We start from the raw sequence: 17,606 nt of genomic DNA, 5'->3' as shown, positions 1-17,606 counted from the left end.
CACTTTCTTTTGGTGAAACATATCTAAGTGACAGTTCTTGGCACACATTGTATAGGCAAAATAGCTTTTCATGATGTTCATAGAAAGCAAGTGAAACTGAAGCCAAAAATCTGGAAAAGTCAGAGAGTCTATAGTTCATATGTAAGTCATACAACAAGGAGAGAATGTGCCACTTGTTCATTTGCAGGATTCTAATGAGTTGAATGGTAAGTGACACTTATTTAGAGAGAGTCTCTCTGTATGCACATTTACACATTTTTAAAGGACATATAACTGAGATAGTTAAATATTAAAAATTTCCCCTGGAGGAAAACAGAATGCATAAAGCAGGAAAAAGAAGATTCTGTCACTCAATAGGCTAAAGGGATGAGATAAAAGGACCTGAATGTTTTTGTCAAAATGAAGGCCTATCTGCATTAGATTAGAGTTTTAACTCAGAAATTGCATGACTCCCAGCATTTACATTTTAATATTTGCTGTTAATAAAGAGTACTTTACTAAATAAAAATAAAATTTTTATTCTCTGAAAATTATTTACCATTTTGTATTTTTTGCATATTCAAAATATAGTTCTGCACAGCAAAAGAATAGAAAATATAAAGCTTTTGCACAGCAAAAGAAACAATCATTAGAATGAACCAGCAACCAACAGAATGGGAAAAAAATGTTTGCAATCTACCCATCTGACAAAGGGCTAATATAGAGAATCTACAAAGAACTAAAACAAATTTACAAGAAAAAAACAACCCCATCAAAAAGTGGGTGAAGGATATGAACAAAGAAGACATTTATGAAGCCACAAACATATGAAAAAATGCTCATCATCACTGGTCATTAGAGAAAAGCAAATCAAAACCACATTGAGATACCATCTCACTCCAGTTACAATGGTGATTATTAAAAAACCTGAAGACAACAGATGCTGGAGAGGATGTGGAGAAATAGGAACACTTTTACACTGTTGGTGGGAGTGTAAATTAGTTCAACCATTGTGGAAGATAGTGTGGTGATTCCTCAAGGACCAAGAAATAGAAATACCATTTGATCCAGAAATCCCATTACTGAGTATATACCTAAAGGAGTATATATCATTCTATTACAAAGACACATGCACACATATGTTCCTCACGGTACTGTTTACAATGGTAAAGACCTGGAACCAACTCAAATGCCCATCAATGATAGACTGGATAAAGAAAATGTGGCACATATACGCCATGGAATACTATGCAACCATAAAAAGGATGAGTTTGTGTCCTTTGTAGGGACATGGATGAATCTGGAAACCATCATTCTCAGCAAACTTATACAAGAACAGAAAATCAAACACTGCATGTTCTCACTCATAAGTGGGTGTTGAACAATGAGAACACATGGGCACAGGGAGGGGAACATCACATACTGGGGTCTTTTGGGGGCTAGGGGGATATGGGAGGGATAGCAGGGGGTTGGGAGACTGGGGAGGTATAACATTAGGAGAAATACCTAATGTAGGTGATGGGAGGATGGAGGCAGCAAACCACTATGGCATTTGTATACCTGTGTAACAATCCTGCAAGATCTGCACATGTACTCCAGAACTTAAAGTATAATAAAAAAAAATCAAAATATAGTTATAAATGAAATGACTCTTTTAAAACAATTTTATAATATGTAAACTTTCAGCATTTTGCTATTCTCTTTAGGTCTATACTTGTTCATCAGTCTTTTAACTTCTTTATTGCTTCTTTTGTAGGTTAGAACTTTTTTAGGTCAGGATGTAGAATTGAGGGAGATTTGGAGAAAGGGCAGAGATTAGGGTACAAGAGTGCTAGAAAAGAAAAGAGAGAGAATAAATGAAATTTCAGTCATGTGGCGACCTATACATTGATGGTTATGTCATCTGGAGAGAAGGAAAGTATTCAGGGTTTTTGAACATTAAAAAAAAAAGCCCTCAACAAGAATTCACTTTATTTTTAAGTGAGATAAATGTTAAGATCAAATATTTGACACTTGACCATCCTTAGTTTAGTGTCAAGTATTATAGCTAGCTGGATTCACAGATCAAAGCTATTGATTTTTAAATATAGCTTAAATTTCTCTGAATTGTGGGTATTTTTCACATGATGTACACTTAGGCAAACATTCACTTATTTAACAACTGTGTGTTAAGGGCATGTATTGTGCTAACCACTGTAAAGTATTCAAAATATATTTTCCACAGTTTTTTATACTCAGCAAATTTTCAATGCAATTGAAACTTCAGGATCAACTAAGATAATCCAAGTTTTTAGAGCTGAGATAAGGCAGTGAATATCAGATAGATGGTGTATATAGTAGAGATTCCAAACAGGAGCTTCAGGGAGGATGAGCAATTTGACCTAAGCCTAGAAGGTTACATTGAATGTATAAAGTAAATAGAAGGTAAATAGATGTATGACAGTCAGATAGAATGAGCGGTGTGTATTTAGTTAACAATGAGTGATCCATCTAGATACAATACAAATTTTGTGTTGAGCGGTGAATATAAGATATAGGTTATAGCTAGATTGTATAGTACTATAAGGTATTAAGCTAAGAAATTTTGAATTTACAGAGACTCTGTTAAAAATTTGTATTGATATAGTAAAATGCCATCTTAGAACGTTTTGTGCGGGAGGGAATTAGAGGGAGAAGAAAACAAGAAAAGGAATATTATAACAGTCAATCAAAGTAACCTATAGATAAATTGATAGAGAATGTTGAGTAGGATTTTGAGAATAATAAATGTAATCTAAAATAAACTAAAATGATTTGTTGAAGGTTACACATATGAGTAAAAGAATGAATGCAAATATAGAAAAAAAGTAGAACTACAATTTGATCCAGCAATTCCACTACTGGGCATCTACCCAGAGGAAAAGAAGTCATTATATGAAAAAGACACTTGTATATGTATGTTTATAGCAGCACAATTAGCAATTGCAAAAATATGGAACCAACCTAGATGCTCATAAACAAACAAGCAAAAAAAAAAAAAAAAGGGGACATATATATATATATATATATATATATTCAGTTCTTTGTAGATTCTGGATCTTAGACCTTTGTCAGATGGGTAGCTTGCAAAAATTTTTTCCCATTCTGTTGGTTGCTCTAATGATTTTTTCTTTTGCTGTGCAGAAGATTTATTTGTTCTATTCTTTTATGAATATATATGTATATACACATATATATGTACAGACACATATATACACATATGTATATTATACACACACACATCATGGAATACTACTCAGCCATAAAAATGAATGAAATAATGGCACTGGCAGCAAACTGTATGGAGCTGGAGACCATTATTCTAAGTGAAATAACTCAGGAATGAAAAACTAAACATTTTATGTTCTCACTTTTAGGTGAGTGCTAAGCTATGAGGACACAAAGGAATAGAATGATATAATAAACTTTAGGGACTTGGAGGGAAGGATGGGAAGTGGATGAGAAATAAAAGACTACACATTTGGTATAGTGTACACTGCTTGGGTAATGAGTGCACCAAAATCTTAGAAATCACTACTAGGGAACTTTTCCATGCAGCCAAAAAGCATCTGTTCACTAAATGTATTGAAATAAAAAAAAAAGAAAATTAAAAGAAAATAAATTATAGAGAAATTTTGATTAGGAATTACTTGATGGTGCCACAAAAATTTATAGAAATAAGTAATTCGGACTGAGAGATGGTTTCAGTGGTAAGCAGAGGACCATATTGTATAACTGTTGAGTTTAAAGAGATGGCAAGGTATTGAAATGTAAATGCCCATCAGGCAGTTGGAAGCATGTAAATGAAAGTCAGAGAAAGATTTAAAGTAGAGATATAAATTTAGTAGTAATTCATATTATCTTTGTAGTTTCAAGACTGGATAACATTTTTCAGGAAATTAGTTTCAAAAGTTAAAGCCCTGAATACTGGAAAATCTTCACATTTAGGAGCTAAGGGTAAAGCCAACATTTACTAAGCCACTACACATACATCTATCTTAAATTTTCAAGAGCCAAGGAAGCCTCAGAAATAGTGTTGCCTAAGAGATTTAGAGAATGTGCAGACACAATCCACTTGGTGCCAATGTGCAGAAAAGTTTCTTGATGGTAACAAAAAAGGTCAAAACAGAAGTGGTGGTTTAAGGTGTTTGTTGGCTGTTAGAAAGAGGTCAGTGACAATAGGTTTTAGAACAATGAATGGTTTTTGTTCATCAAATAATAATAAGTAAGATGGCCAAATAGAAACAGCTCTGGAGTGTAGTTCCCAGCGAGAACAATGCAGAGGGCGAGTGAACGCCGCATTTCCAAATGAGTTATTACTGCCCACAGACCAGGAGATTCCTGGGCTGAAAAGTGCCACGAGTTTCCACCATGGCTGTTTCAGCTGGCACAGTGGGTCTCTGTACAAAAATTCACAGAAATCTGCATGGCCATTTCAACTGGCTCCTGGAAGCCTGAGAGCAGAACCACCCATTCAACTGAAAAAAAGGGGGCTCAAACGGAGCCAGGTGATCTGGCTAGGTGGATCCCACCCCCACCAAGACCAGCAATCTGGAATGCTCTGGATTGAGTTTCGTAGCAAGCGCAGATGGACCCGGGATGGTCCAGCTCTGTTGGGGGAAGGGTGTCTGCCATTAACGAGGCAGTCTGCCACAACCGAGGCATCAACCATTAGTGAGGCAGTCCACCATTACCAAGGCATTTTGCCACTACCGAGGCAGTCCACCATTACTGAGTCACTTCTAACTATACCTCTATAAACAAAACCACATGAAAGTTCACACAGCAGCTGGACAGAGCCCACGGCAGCTCAGAAATGCCTCTGCTGGCAGACTATGACTAGGCTACCTCCTTGCTGGGCAGGGCAGCTCAGAAATGCCTCTGCTGGCAGACTGTGACTAGGCTACCTCCTTGCTGGGCAGGGCAGCTCTGAAAAAAGGCAGCAGCATGTCAGGAACTTATAAATAAAGCCCCACCTTCCTGGCACCTGGGAAAGAAAGGCGGTTATGAGTTCTGCTACTGCAGACTTAGAGGTACCTGCCCAGCATCTCTGAACAGAACAATGGAGCTCACAGCTCAGCACTTGAGCTCCTCTAAGGGACAGACTATCTCTTAAAGCAGCTCCCTGACCCCTGTATATTCAAAGAGTCACCTCATAGAGGAGAGCTCAGGCTGACACCTGGTGGGTATTCTTCTGGGACAAAGATAACAGAAGAAGAAACTGGCACCAACCCTTACTGTTCTGCAGCTGCTGCAGGTGATTCCCAGGTAAGCAGGGTCAGGCGCGGACCTCCAGCAGTCCTACACCAGAGGGGCCTGACTGTTAGAAGGAAAATGAAAAAACAGAAAGAAATACCTTCATCATCAACAAAAAGGACATTCACTCAGAGACCTGATACCAAAGACACCAATTACAAAGACCACAGGTAGATAAATCCACAAAGATGGGAAGAAACCCGTGCAAAAAGGATGAAAACACCCAAAATCAGAATGCCTTTCCTCCTCCAAGGGATCACAACTCATCATCAGCAAAAGAGCAAAGCTGGATGGAGAATGAGTCTGATGAATTGACAGAAACAGGCTTCAGAAGATGGGTAATAACAACCTTATCTGAGCTAAAGGAACACGTTTTAACCCAATGCAAAGAAACTAAGAACCTTGCAAAAAGGTTTGACGAAATGCTAACGAGAATAAACAGCTTAGAGAAGAATATAAATGACTTCATGGAGCTGAAAAACACACACGAGAACTTCATGAAGCATACACAAGTTTCAATAGCCAAATCAACCAAGCAGAAGAAAGGATATCAGAGATTGAAGATCAACTCAATGAAGTAAAATGAGAAGGTAAGATTAGAGAAAAAAGAGTGAAAAGAAATGAACAAAGCCTCTAAGAAATATGGGATTATGTGACAAGACCTAACCTATGTTTGATAGGTGTACCTGAATGTGACAGAGAGAATAAATTCAAGCTGGAAAACACTCTTCAGGATATTATCCAGGAGAGCTTCTGAAACCTAGCAAGGCAGGCCAATATTCAAGTCCAGGAAATACAGACAACATAAGAAAGATATTCCTCAAGAAGAGCAACCCCAACGCACATAATTGTCAGATTCACCAGTGTTGAAATGAAGGAAAAAATGCTAAGGGCAGCAAGAGAGAAAGGTCGGATTAAAAAAAAGGTCAGATTGAAAAAGGGAAACCCATCAGACTCACAGTGGATCTCTCTGCAGAAACCCTACAAGCCCCAAGAGAGTGGGGGCCAATATTCAACAATCTTAAAGAAAAGAAATTTCAACCTAGAATTTCATATCCAGACAAACTAAGATTCATAAGTGAAGGAGAAATAAAATCATTTATGAACAAGCAATTGCTGAGAGATTCGTCACCACCAGGCCTGCCTTACAAGACCTCCTGAAAGAAGCACTGAACATAGAAAGGAACAACCAGTGCCAGCCACTCCAAAAACATACCAAATGGTAAAGGGCATTGACACAATGAAGAAACTTCATCAACTTATGGGCAAAACAACCAGCTAGCATCAAAACGGCAGGATCAAATTCACACATAACAATATTAACCCTAAATGTAAATGGACTAAATGCCCCAATCAAAAGACACAGACAGGCAAATTGGATAAAAAGCCAAAACCCATCGGTGTGCTGTATCCAGGAAACCCATCTGACATGCAAGGATACACATAGGCTCAAAATAAAGGGAAGGAGGAAGATTTACCAAGCAAATGGAGAGCAAAAAAAAAAAAAAATCAGGAGGTGCAGTCCTAGTCTCTGATGAAAAAGACTTTAAACCAACAAAGATCAAAAGAGACAAAGAAGGACGTTAAATGATGGTAAAAGGATCAATGCAACAAGAAGACCTAACAATCCAAAATATATATGCAGCAAATACAGGAGCACCCAGATACATAAAGCAAGTTCTTAACAACCTACAAAGAGACTTAGACTCCCGCACAATAATAGTGGGAGACGTTAAATTCCACTGTCAATAATAGACAGATCAATGAGACAGAAAATCAACAAGGATATTCAGGACTTGAACTCAGATCTAGACCAAGCAAACCTAATAGACATCTACAGAACTCTCAACCCCAAATCTACAGAATATACATTCTTCTCAGCACCATATCACACCTACTCTAAAATTGACCATATAATTGTAAGTAAATCGCTCTTCAGCAAATACAAAACAATGGATATCATAACAAACAGTCTCTCAGACCACAGTGAATCAAAGTAGAACTCTGGATTAAGAAACTAACTCAGAACTGCACAAATTCATGGAAACAGAACAGCTGGCTCTTGAATGTTGACTGGATAAACAATGAAATGAAGACAGAAATAAAGATGCTCTTTGAAACCAATGAGAACAAAGACACAACATACCAAAATCTCTGGGGCACATTTAAAGCAGTGTCTAGAGGAAAATTTATAGCAATAAATTTTTATAGCCATCATGAGAAGAAGGAAAGATCTAAAATCGACACTCTATCCTAAAAATTGAAAGAGCTAGAGGAGCAAGATCAAAAGTACTCAAAAGCTAGCAGAAGACAAGAGATAACCAAGATCAGAGCAGAACTGAAGGAGATAGAGATACGAAAAAACTCTTCAAAAAATCAATAAATCCAGGAGCTGGTTTTTTGAAAAGATCAACAAAATAGACCAGTAGCCATATTAATAAAAAAAGAAAAGAGAGAAGAATCAAATAGATACAATAAAAAACGATAAAGGGGATATCACCATTTATTCCACAGAAATACAAACTACCATCAGAGATTACTACAAACAACTCTATGCACACAAACCAGTAAACCTGGAAGAAATGGATAAATTCCTGGACACTTGCACCCTCCCAAGCCTAAACAGGAAGAAATCAAAATCCTGAATAGACCAATAACAAGGGCTGAAGTTGAGGCAACAATTAATAGTCTACCAAACAAAAAAATCCCAGGTCTAGATGGGTTCACAGCCGAATTCTACCAGACATACAAAGAGGAGCTGGTACCACCCCTTCTGAAACTATTCCAAACAATCCAAAAAGAGGGAAGCTTCCCAAATCATTTTATGAGACCAACATTATCCTGATACCAAAACCTGGCAGAGACTCAACAAAAAAAGAAAACTTCAGGCCAATATCCATGATGAACATAGATGCAAAAATCTTCAATAAAATACTGGCAAACTGATTGCAACAGCACATCAAAAAGCTTATCCATCATGATCAAGTAGGCTTCATCCTGGGGATGCAAGTCTGGTTCAACATATGCAAGTCTATAAATGTCATCCACCACATAAACAGAACCAAAGATGGAAAACACATGATTATCTCAATAGATGCAGAGAAGGCCTTAGACAAAATTCAACAGACCTTTATGCTAAAAACTCTCAATAAACTAGGTATCAACAGAATGTATCTCAAAATAATAAAAGGTCTTTATGACAAACCCACAGCCAATATCATACTGAACGGGGAAAAACTGGAAGCATTCCCTTTGAAATCTGGCACTAGACAAGGGTGCCCTCTCTCCACTCCTATTCAATATAGTATTGGAAGTTCTAGCTAGAACAATCAGGCAAGAAAAAGAAATAAAGGGTATTCAATTATTGAAAGGAGGAAGTCAAATGGTCTCTATTTGCAGATGACATAATTGTATATTTAGAAGACCTCATTGTCTCAGCCCCAAATCTCCTGAAACTGATAAGCAACTTCAGCAAAATCTCAGTAGGCAAAATCAATGTGCAGAATCACAAGCATTCCTGTACACCAATAACAGACAAACAGAGAGCCAAATCAAGAGTGAACTCCCATTCACAATTGCTACAAAGAGAATGAAATACCTAGGAATACAACTAACAAATGATGTGAAGGACCTCTTCAAGGAGAACTACAAACCACTGTTTAAGGACGTAAGAGAGGACACAAACAGATGGAAAAACCTTCCATGCTTATGGTTAGGAAGAATCAATATTGTGAAAATGGCCATAGTTCCCAAAGTAATTTATAGATTCAACGCTATCCCCATTAAGCTACCTATGACCCTGTTCACAGAACTGGAAAAAACAACTTAAACTTCATATGGAACCAAAAGAGAGCCGGCACAGCCAAGACAATTCTAAGCAAAAAGAACAAAGCTGGAGGCATCACACTACCTAACTCCAAACTATATTACAAGGCTACAGTATGGTACTGGTACCAAAACAGAGACATAGACCAATGGAACAGAACAGGGGCCTCGGAGGCAACACCACACATCTACAATAATCTGATCTTTGACAAACCTGAGAAAAACAAGCAATGGGTAAAGGATTCCCTATTTAATAAATGGTGTTGGGAAAACTGGCTAGCCATGAACAGAAAGCAGAAACTGGACCCCTTCCTGACGCCTTATACTAAAATTAACTCCAAATGGATTAAAGACTTAAACATATGGCCTAACACCATAAAAACCCTAGAAGAAAACCTAGGCAAAACCATTCAGGACATAGGCATAGGCAAGGACTGCAAGACTAAAACACCAAAAGCATTGGCAGCAAAAGTCAAAATAGATAAATGGGATCTAATCAAACTCCAGAGTTTCTGCACAGCAAAAGAAACAATCATTAGAGTGAACTGCCAACCAACAAAATGGGAAAAAATTTTTGCAATCTACCCATCTGACAAAGGGCTAATATCCAGAATCTATAAAGAACTAAAACAGATTTACAAGAAAAAAACTAACAAACCCATTCAAAAGTGGGTGAAGGACATAAGTAGACACTTTTCAAAAGAAGACATTTATGAGGCCAACAAACATATGAAAAAATGTTCATATGTTAGAGGAATACAAATGAAAACCACATTGAGATACCATCTCACGCCAGTTAGAATGGCAATCATTAAAAAGTCTGGAGACAACAGGTGCTGGAGAGGATGCGGAGAAATAGGAATACTTTTACACTGTTGGTGGGAGTGTAAATTAGTTCAACCATTGTGGAGGACAGTGTGGCGATTCCTCAAAGACCTAGAAATAGAAATTCCATTTGACTCAGCAATCCCATTACTGGGTATATATCCAGAGGATTATACATCATTCTATTATAAAGACACATGCATACATATGTTGATTGTGGCACTGTTTACAATAGCAAGGACCTGGAACCAACCCAAATGCCCATCGATGATAGACTGGACAGGGAAAATGTGGCACATATCCACCATGGAATACTATGCAGCCATAAAAAGGATGAGTTTGTGTCATTTGGAGGGACATGGATAAATCTGGAAACCATCATTCTCAGAAAAGTGACACAAGAACAGAAAACCAAACACCGCATGTTCTCACTCATAGGCAGGTGTTGATTAATGAGAACACTTGGACATAGGGAGGGGAACATCACACACTGGAGTCTGTTGGGGGGGAATAGGGGAGGAACAGTGGGGGTAGGGAGGTTGGGGAGGGATAACATGGTGAGAAATGCCAAATATAGGTGACAGTGGGATGGAGGCAGTAAACCACATTGCCATGTATGTACCTATGCAACAATCCTGCATGTTTTGCACATGTACCCCAGAACCTAAAGTACAATTAAGAAAAAAAAAAAGAAATAATAAGTAATCTTTGCAGGTCAATGTTTCCTTGGCAAAAAAAAAAGTCATGAAACACAATAGAATATCCAGATGTGGCCAGGTACTCTTCACTATCCTTTGCTTTGCATCTTAATTCTTTGAAGTGGTAGATCAGTGTCAAAATGTGCCAACTTTGGAAGAACAATTTTTATTCATAGAATGAAGGAAAAACACGATTGATAAGATGATTGTTATTAGGAAACCATCCTTTACTTAAAAATTGACATTTTTTTTGATTGAAGTGCATCTAAGATGAAACAATGACAAATTTCCTTTAAGAATCTAGATTTTAAAAACAACAAAAAGTTAAGACTATAAAAGGACTCAGCCGAATTAATTTTAAAAGCAGATGCAGAACATTGTTGTTTTTATATGTCAAACATTGCCACTGTCTGCGCTTTATTTTCACAACCCTCAACTATTATCTTCACTAAGTACAAGTGTTATCTCTGTTCTACTCCAACAGGCACCACAATTCACATGGTGCCAAGTACCAAACTCAACATTGTGTGTAGAGTGCCATTTGGGATATTAGGGTAATATTTTCAAAGTGTTCCCATTGGCACCAGAAAGCCATCTGGAATGCTCATATTCTGCAGCAAGAGAGAGGAAAACAAGTCTAGAAGTGAAAAAGAGGGTAGAGGAATTGTGGGACCAATCGATGCCTGTATAGCGCAGATTCAGATAGTCTAGTCCATATTTACAGAATCAAGATTCTAGAACCATATATTTTGAAAACCAGAACCCCCAGGCTACACTCACACATTAAAATTGTAAAAGAAGAGTTTAAGTAAAAAAACTAAAAGTAATACAGTTTTAGTGTGTGTGTGGGTTCCTGCGTTTGACTCTATTTCTCTCTCTCTCATGTCAGTTTTCACATAGAAACTACTTTTCCCATCTTGTGTCTTATGAAAGGATTGAATCAACAGTGCCACATTTGAGGTGTCTTCTATCTTTCCTGACATTTCTCGCTACTTGTTTTAAGAGGCTGAGAAAGTGTAGGTAGATTCAATATCAGAAGAGACTTTCAACCTATTGGTTATGTTTAGCACCTTTTGAAATGCTAGTATTCTGGAGCAAGGAGAAGAGAGATGCCTAGAAATCACGCAGACTAGAAAAAAATCCACGAAGTCAAGAGAAAATGCATGGAGAGACATTGTAGAAGTCAATGGAAGAGAGCATTTTAAGGAAGGATACATGGAAAAGTGCTAGAGAGACTTTTTAAAGAATATTTTAAATCTAACTGGTTTTTATATGTTTCTTCATTATATAAACTGAAATAGTGTTTTAAAAAATTGTGGCTAAGCTTTTACATTTTTTCACTACTTCATCAGTCTCTGTTCACTAGAGTGAATCATATTGTGATGATCTGAAAGGAAAAGTTTTAGCAATTTTATTTTAGCTTGTGATCTCACAGGAGGAAAGTAACTCTCAGAGCAAAGCTTCATAGATTTAATAAAAGATAAACAATTCTTTTCATCAAAATTAACATCAAATATAACAGAACTCTAGGCCTAATAATTCATTTTAATATTAATATAAAATTCAGCACAATTTTAGTGTGTTTTGGTATGTGAACATACTAAAGGATCAACAAATAAATAACACTTAGCTAAAACTTGGATTTAGCAAAGAAACTACGTTGAGAATTTACAGATGGATTTCTTTTTGTTTCCCATTTATTTATTTTATTGCATTTTAGGTTTTGGGGTACATGTGAAGAACATGCAAGATTGTTGCATAGGTACACACGTGGCAGTGTGATTTGCTGCCTTCCTCCCCATCACCTACATCTGGCATCTCTCCCCTTGCTATCCCTCCCCAACTCCCCACCCACCACCGTCCCTCCCCTATTTCCCCCCAACTGACCCCAGTGTGTAGTACTGCCCTCCCTGTGTCCATGTGTTCTCATTGTTTAACACCCGCCTATGAGTGAGAACATGTGGTGTTTGATCTTCTGCTCTTCTGTCAGTTTGCTGAGAATGATGGTTTCCAGGTTCATCCATGTCCCTACAAAGGACACAAACTCATCATTTTTGATGGCTGCATAATATTCCATGGTGTATATGTGCCACATTTTCCCTGTCCAGTCTATCATTGATGGGCATTTCGGTTGGTTCCAGGTCTTTGCTATTGTAAACAGTGCTGCAATGAACATTCATGTGCACGTGTCCTTACAGTACAACGATTTATAATCCTTTGGGTATATACTCAGTAATGGGATTGCTGGGTCAAATGGAATTTCTATTTCTAGTATTTCTATGTCATTTATATTAGAAAGCTCTTTTAAGCAGAAGAAACAAAATAGTCATTTAAAAGAAGCTGTGGAAAATGCAGTGCCTAACTTTACTGTGATGATTTTTGGAAGACGAAAAAAATCCTAGTCATTAGTTATTTCCATGAAAAGTAAGTTGACATTCTTGTATTTAACAAAGGCTTTACTGAGCACCTACTATTAATTGGTCCTATTCTATACACGTTGGGTTATAGTGGCACAGGGGAGGGAAAAAAATAAAGTAGAAAAGAAAGATCGAAAGTGGCAACAAAAGGAGTGGTGTTGCAGTTTTACATATGGGAGTCAGATAGGACTTCATTGAAAAGGTGACAGTAAAATACAAGCATTCAGAACATGTGAGGTTGAACCCTGAGAATATTGATCCATGAAATTGGGAAGAGCATTCTAGGTAAATGGAGTAGCAGATACAAAGGTTTTGAGGCAGCAACATGCCTGCCATATTCAAGAAACGTCAAGGAAGGCACTGGGCCTGGCATGGAGTGGGTAAGTGTTTGTGGTAGGAGATGAGGTTAAGAGATCAAGAGGACAGATTGATAGGGCCCCACAGGTCATTAACAAGTACCTTGGCTTTCATTGCAAGTGATATGAGACTCCTTCCCCAAAGGGATATGAAGAGGCGAATGACAGGATCTGACTTTTATTCTCAAAGGAACATTCTGGCTGCCAGTTTAGAAAGAGATTATAAAGAAGGGCAGAAGCAGGGACAACTGTTAAGAAACTACAGCGGTCATTTAAGTAAGAGATGCTGGTGACTTGCACCAAAAATGGTAGCAGTGAAGGAGAAAGTTGGTGTGATTCTGAATTTATTTTGAAAGCAGAATGACAGAATTTGCTGGTAAAATTGAAATAGCTTGTGGGGGAAGGAGAGGAGTCAAAACAACTCTAGGATTTTAACCTGACTTAACCAGAGAATGAAGGTGCTATTTATTGAGATGAAAAAGATGGCAAATGATGCAGGTGTAGAGGGGCAGTCATGAGAAGTTTGATTGGTGCATACTGTGTCTAAGATGCCAATTATACTTATACTAGAATTGTTGATAGTCAGCTGTACATACAACTCTGGATTTCAGATGAGATTTCCAAGCTGGAGTTGTAGATTTGGAAAAGAAAAACAAGTAAGTAATGTTTAAAGCCATGAATGAGGCTAGAGGTAGAAAAAGAGGAGAGGTCTAGGATTAAATTTTAGGGCAATAAATCTTTCAATGTTAAGAGATTAGGGAGAAGAGAGGAACTAGCAAGTAAGCTGAGAAGTCAGACTGAAACAAATGTTACTACATCATTAATAATTCTTTTTTGAGAGCATTGGTAATGTACAGGTTCTCATGGCCCTAACTGTTTTTTCACTTTTTTCAGGGTCATTTGGTCGTTTTCTATTTACCTATAACTTAATCTCAGTCTTAAACTCCTGCTCTTTCCCATTCACTCCTTCTACCCCTGCTTCATGCTTGCATCACATTCATTTGGAATATCTTCATTGGTACTGTAACTTCATCGAGTGTAAAATACATTTTTGAAAAGTGTCAAAAGTAATTTGATGATTTATCTGGTGAATGAAATGGGTGACCAGGTTGGTTAATATTGCTTTTGATCAAAAATTAGGTGTGATCATTGAGTAATATCACCAAGTTTACTGTGTGGTTTATATGCCCAGTCTAAAAGCAATTTCATCAGACATGCTCTAAAATGTTTTGAGCAATGATAACATTACTGGAATTAATATATAATTTCTAAGGGGACTATGTTCAAGGCTAATTTTCATATATGATATACACATAAGTTCTGTAACTTAACAATATTTCTTAATATTCTATTGTTTTATCATATATGTTTATATAGTTACTTAAAGTCAGTCAAGATGCATGTAGGCATAAATAATGTCTAATTGAATCTTCATTTTACAATGTAAGAGTTTCTTTAAAAGCTGCTATTTTCATTTAAGATGCTTATCTAATAAAAAAAATGGAAAGTAGTTGTTTTAATGAGTAAAAGATTTGCAAGAAAATGTTAAAATATTTGCCCAGATATTACAAAAATTACTGATAGTGAGCACCAGAAGTTTGCAAACACACATTCTTGGATGTCTGACTAATAATGAATTTGCAATGAATGTATCCTCTTCAAATTATGCCAATTATTTGTTCACCAAACAAATATTTATTATATTAATATGTCATGGATGCATGTCATGTGGAGAAGAGTTTGCTTTTTTAGATCTTTCCAAATGCATCCTGGGAGGTTTATATGCACAAAGAAGAGAGGAAAGATTGTATTACTGACTTTCTCCACATCCGATGCAGCCTCCTGGGGAATTATACCATGTGGAGAATCAGTTTTGTTTAGGCTCAAGGAAGATTGAAATAGTTGGTGAGGTTTAGTGTTTTTGTCTATGTTTGCTGTACCCTGACTCGGGCATTAGTCACTTAACGCTTTGACACAGAAAGCTTCTTCTCTTTCTTAAGGGTATTGCCCAATTACCATCTTTGCCTCTGACTTGCCCCAACCTTAAGTGGCATGTAATACAGAGTGGAACTTTTAGTTTTCCTTGGAGGCTAACTACAGATTTTGTTCTAGGTTCTGGGATGGGGAAACAGAAACAAAAATTGGGTTTCCATTCTCAAAATATTATTATTTTTTGAGGAGAAGGAAATAGGCATAAGGAATTACATCAGAATACGATAACTGTATGATGCTATAAACTCAATGTACAATGGGAGTTTGGGGGGAACCCTAAGACTTCTCGGTTTCACAGAAAAAGGTACTGGCATGATGCAAAGAGACGGAGCAAACGCCAACATGTTCAGCATGATGATATAGTTGGAAATTCCTGGGCTGTAGCCTTTTTTTTTTTTTTTACCCTTCAATCCTCCAGCTAATCCTGCTTTTCCAGAGCCTTTTCTCTAGTTTTTTTTCCTGACATTTTGAATAAAGTTTAATGTTCATTCTAGCACTTTCCTTGTGAAGTATTTTAGAGCCTTCACCCCAAGGATCACGATCATCCCGAGGCAAATATTGTAATTGGCTCATTGTTCCTTACTTAAACTTGGCCCAGATACCCATTCCTCTTGCTAATGTTGACACTAACTGCCCAAATGAGGTAAGTGATTTCTGAATGTCAGCTTACATGTTTCTTATTATACATAATAAACTTACAATGTTTTTCATGTGTTTCACTAGTATGGTCAGCTTCACATCCTGGTAGGATATGACTAACTGCACCTTAGGCTTCTTGTCCGGAAACTTCTCACCTGATAAAAGAACAGAATTTCAGTGAGTTCAGTTGGAAAAAGGTCAGCACAGGAGCAATTAAACATTTAAAACATAAACAGGACCAATAAATAATAAGTAGAAGAAATGTTCTTCAGATAATGTTGAAGAATCTTAATGCTTTTCAGGAGGCAGAGTTGATTAGATAGAGACAGGATTTGTGTCGAAATGAGCTAACTCTTTCCTTAATAGTTCATATTGTGTTTTGATTGATACCACTATTTTCTCAACAACTGAAGCTTAAAACCTCAGTGTCATTTTGGGCTCCAATTTTTCTCCTTAGCATTCATTATAATGAGTTTAAAGTATTAGTGGTCATAGATCAGCGACCCTAAGGTTCAAGGCCCACCACTACTATTCATGGCTGTGTCATCATGACCAAATTAATCAACTTTATATAAAATGGAAATAAAAATAGTTACTTTTTGAGATGGGTGGTTAAGATGATTAGCTGATAAAATTTAAAAGTTTTCACATAGTAAGTGCTCAATAAATGCTTATAATTACTAATACTTTCTAAATATTTGCGCTAATCTCTTTTTTTTTTTCCATCCCATAGCACCTAATTCAAATTCATCTCAACATTTTGCCTGAACTACTAGGACATTCTCTCACTCCTCTTATCCCCTGCACAGAATCCAAATCTATTTGTATATCATTACCAATGCAAGTTTCAGGCAGTGACTTTTATACAATTATTTTTTGATCAAAATACCTTTCATAGATTTCCATATGAAAAAAGGTCTAAATTTCTCAGCCTTGTATTGTAACTTCTTAGTATTGTTTTAGTTCTCACTTTTATTCTATACTTTCATTCATGTTTAGTTCTACAAACATGCTCTACTATTTCTTCCTAGTAGTTTCTCATATTATTCTTTTCAATTAAAATGATCTTGTTGACCATTTTTGTCTATTGAACTTCTACCTTTCTTCAAAGCTTAATTAAAATGCAATACAGTTTGTGTGGTCATCTCTCTCTGAACTCTCCTCACACAGCCCTTATCACGGAATATTGACATTGCAATTATTATACAAGTCTCAATTTGTTTAGGGGATTATAATCTATCTCAGTGCTTATTTTTTACCCCTGTATCCCCAAGGTGTGTAAGTCAATGATTACTCCACAATGTGTATATTAAACATTTATTTAATAACAAAAGTAACCTTAATTTTTCTTTTAAGTCGTATCACATCATTAAAATGAGAATTTGTTTTTTTAAATTAAAAATTTATTGCTTACTGTCCAAAGATTAAACATAATTTATAGTTTTACTAATATTTCCCTTAAATTTTCTGGTTGTATGTTGTCTGGGGGGAATTTAGAGAAAAATTTATTAATAACAAAGAGTTTGTCAATGGTTATCATAGTCAATCCTAACCTTCTAATGTACTCTAATGTTTGAATTTTTTTTTTTTTTTTTTTTTTT

At 36.6% G+C, this 17,606-nt stretch overlaps 1 protein-coding gene across 1 annotated transcript in view; it reads right to left on the bottom strand.

The window, feature by feature from the left end:
• Window positions 1–17,606, bottom strand: part of PIK3C2G (phosphatidylinositol-4-phosphate 3-kinase catalytic subunit type 2 gamma) — a 397,969-nt gene that overhangs the window by 27,481 nt on the left and 352,882 nt on the right. Inside the window, exon 31 of the mRNA XM_032253772.1 lies at window positions 16,066–16,160. Coding sequence (XP_032109663.1) covers window positions 16,066–16,160 — 95 coding nt within the window. The remainder of the gene's footprint in view (window positions 1–16,065; window positions 16,161–17,606) is intronic.

The sequence above is a fragment of the Sapajus apella genome, unplaced genomic scaffold, assembly GCF_009761245.1.
Source record: "Sapajus apella isolate SASKATOON/1434 unplaced genomic scaffold, GSC_monkey_1.0 scaffold84, whole genome shotgun sequence".
Classification (NCBI taxonomy): Eukaryota; Metazoa; Chordata; class Mammalia; order Primates; family Cebidae; genus Sapajus; species Sapajus apella.
This window is presented reverse-complemented; position numbering and strand designations above follow the sequence as displayed.